Source organism: Morus notabilis, unplaced genomic scaffold, assembly GCF_000414095.1.
Source record: "Morus notabilis unplaced genomic scaffold, ASM41409v2 C11360676, whole genome shotgun sequence".
Classification (NCBI taxonomy): domain Eukaryota; kingdom Viridiplantae; phylum Streptophyta; class Magnoliopsida; order Rosales; family Moraceae; genus Morus; species Morus notabilis.
In genome coordinates, this window is record NW_010386092.1 from 1 (window position 1) to 1,014 (window position 1,014).

The 1,014-nt window shown below is 36.9% G+C and overlaps 1 protein-coding gene across 1 annotated transcript; it reads right to left on the bottom strand.

Annotated features, from left to right (window-relative positions):
* Positions 1 to 6: 6 nt before the first annotated feature.
* LOC112095011 (uridine-cytidine kinase C-like) lies at positions 7 to 1,004 on the bottom strand (the record flags this gene model as incomplete). Its single annotated transcript, XM_024176698.1, has 3 exons — positions 874 to 1,004; positions 209 to 331; positions 7 to 140 (listed from the first exon to the last, which is right to left on the bottom strand). Coding segments are annotated over exons 1-3 (374 nt in total), but the record flags the coding sequence as incomplete, so codon positions are not given.
* Between the last annotated feature and the right edge of the window lie 10 nt (positions 1,005 to 1,014).

Here is a 1,014-nt window from a genome sequence, read left to right on the forward strand (position 1 = left end):
ACAAACATAGACAAAAATAATGAATACCGGTTGAGATACTTCATTCTTCTATCTGCTGATGCTCGCGAGAGAGCTTCTTTAGGGCTTGAAACCAAATCATCATCTATGCTGAGCTTTGACTTCAAATCATCTGGAAGTGCCTGTAGAGGAAACAGATCAGAACCACTGCAGAAGCAGTAAAGTGTGTTGTTGGCGGCAAGAATCATACCATAACATCATTTACAAGTTTCTCCAGCTGAATCTGTTCAATATAAGTTCGAGGCACATATGATCCATCCAAGCCCAGCTGCTCCGCAACGAATTTAACATATAAGCGATCCTTTCCTTGCACCTTCATAACCAGTTCAGCTAGTTAGAAGCTACGCTTCATAATATTCAACTATATCCTGCAGTACAATTCTGCAACAAAGGAATGACTGGATCCCCTAACGTGATAATTTTAGCAATTGTAGGAAACAAAGTACAAAACTATAACTCATCTAAAAATTTTTGCTGCTGCAGATAGTCAATTAATTGTGATTTCTAAACCTAGTGAGTTGCTTTGATTTAAGCCCCTGTTCCTAAGAATCATAAAGCAAACATTTTTAGATACTCATAAAAGTAAAACAAAAACTTGCTTGATCAGTTTTACCAACTTCAATGTTGGCAAACATGTTTCTTCCATGTGTCATGCTTGAGGATTCCAGACATTCTTTCAATACTCAGGAAAATACGAAATAACTCCGTTATTAGACAAAATTCAAGGTAAGTCATTTCTCTTGTAAGAATAAGAGCAAACGATAACAAGAAACAAGAACTGATAAAATAAAGTAAATTCTAATATAAGAAGAATGGGAAGGCACTAAGAAAAAATAAAAATGCTTAGCACAATACCTGGACATACTGACGATTAAGTTGCTCCAACCAATCAGTTTTCACACAAACCCTATCATCAGAGAATACGTGGCTTCTTCTTTTTAGGATGCTAGCAATCGTATACCCCAAAGCCATAAGCCCTCCGAGAAGGCGAACACT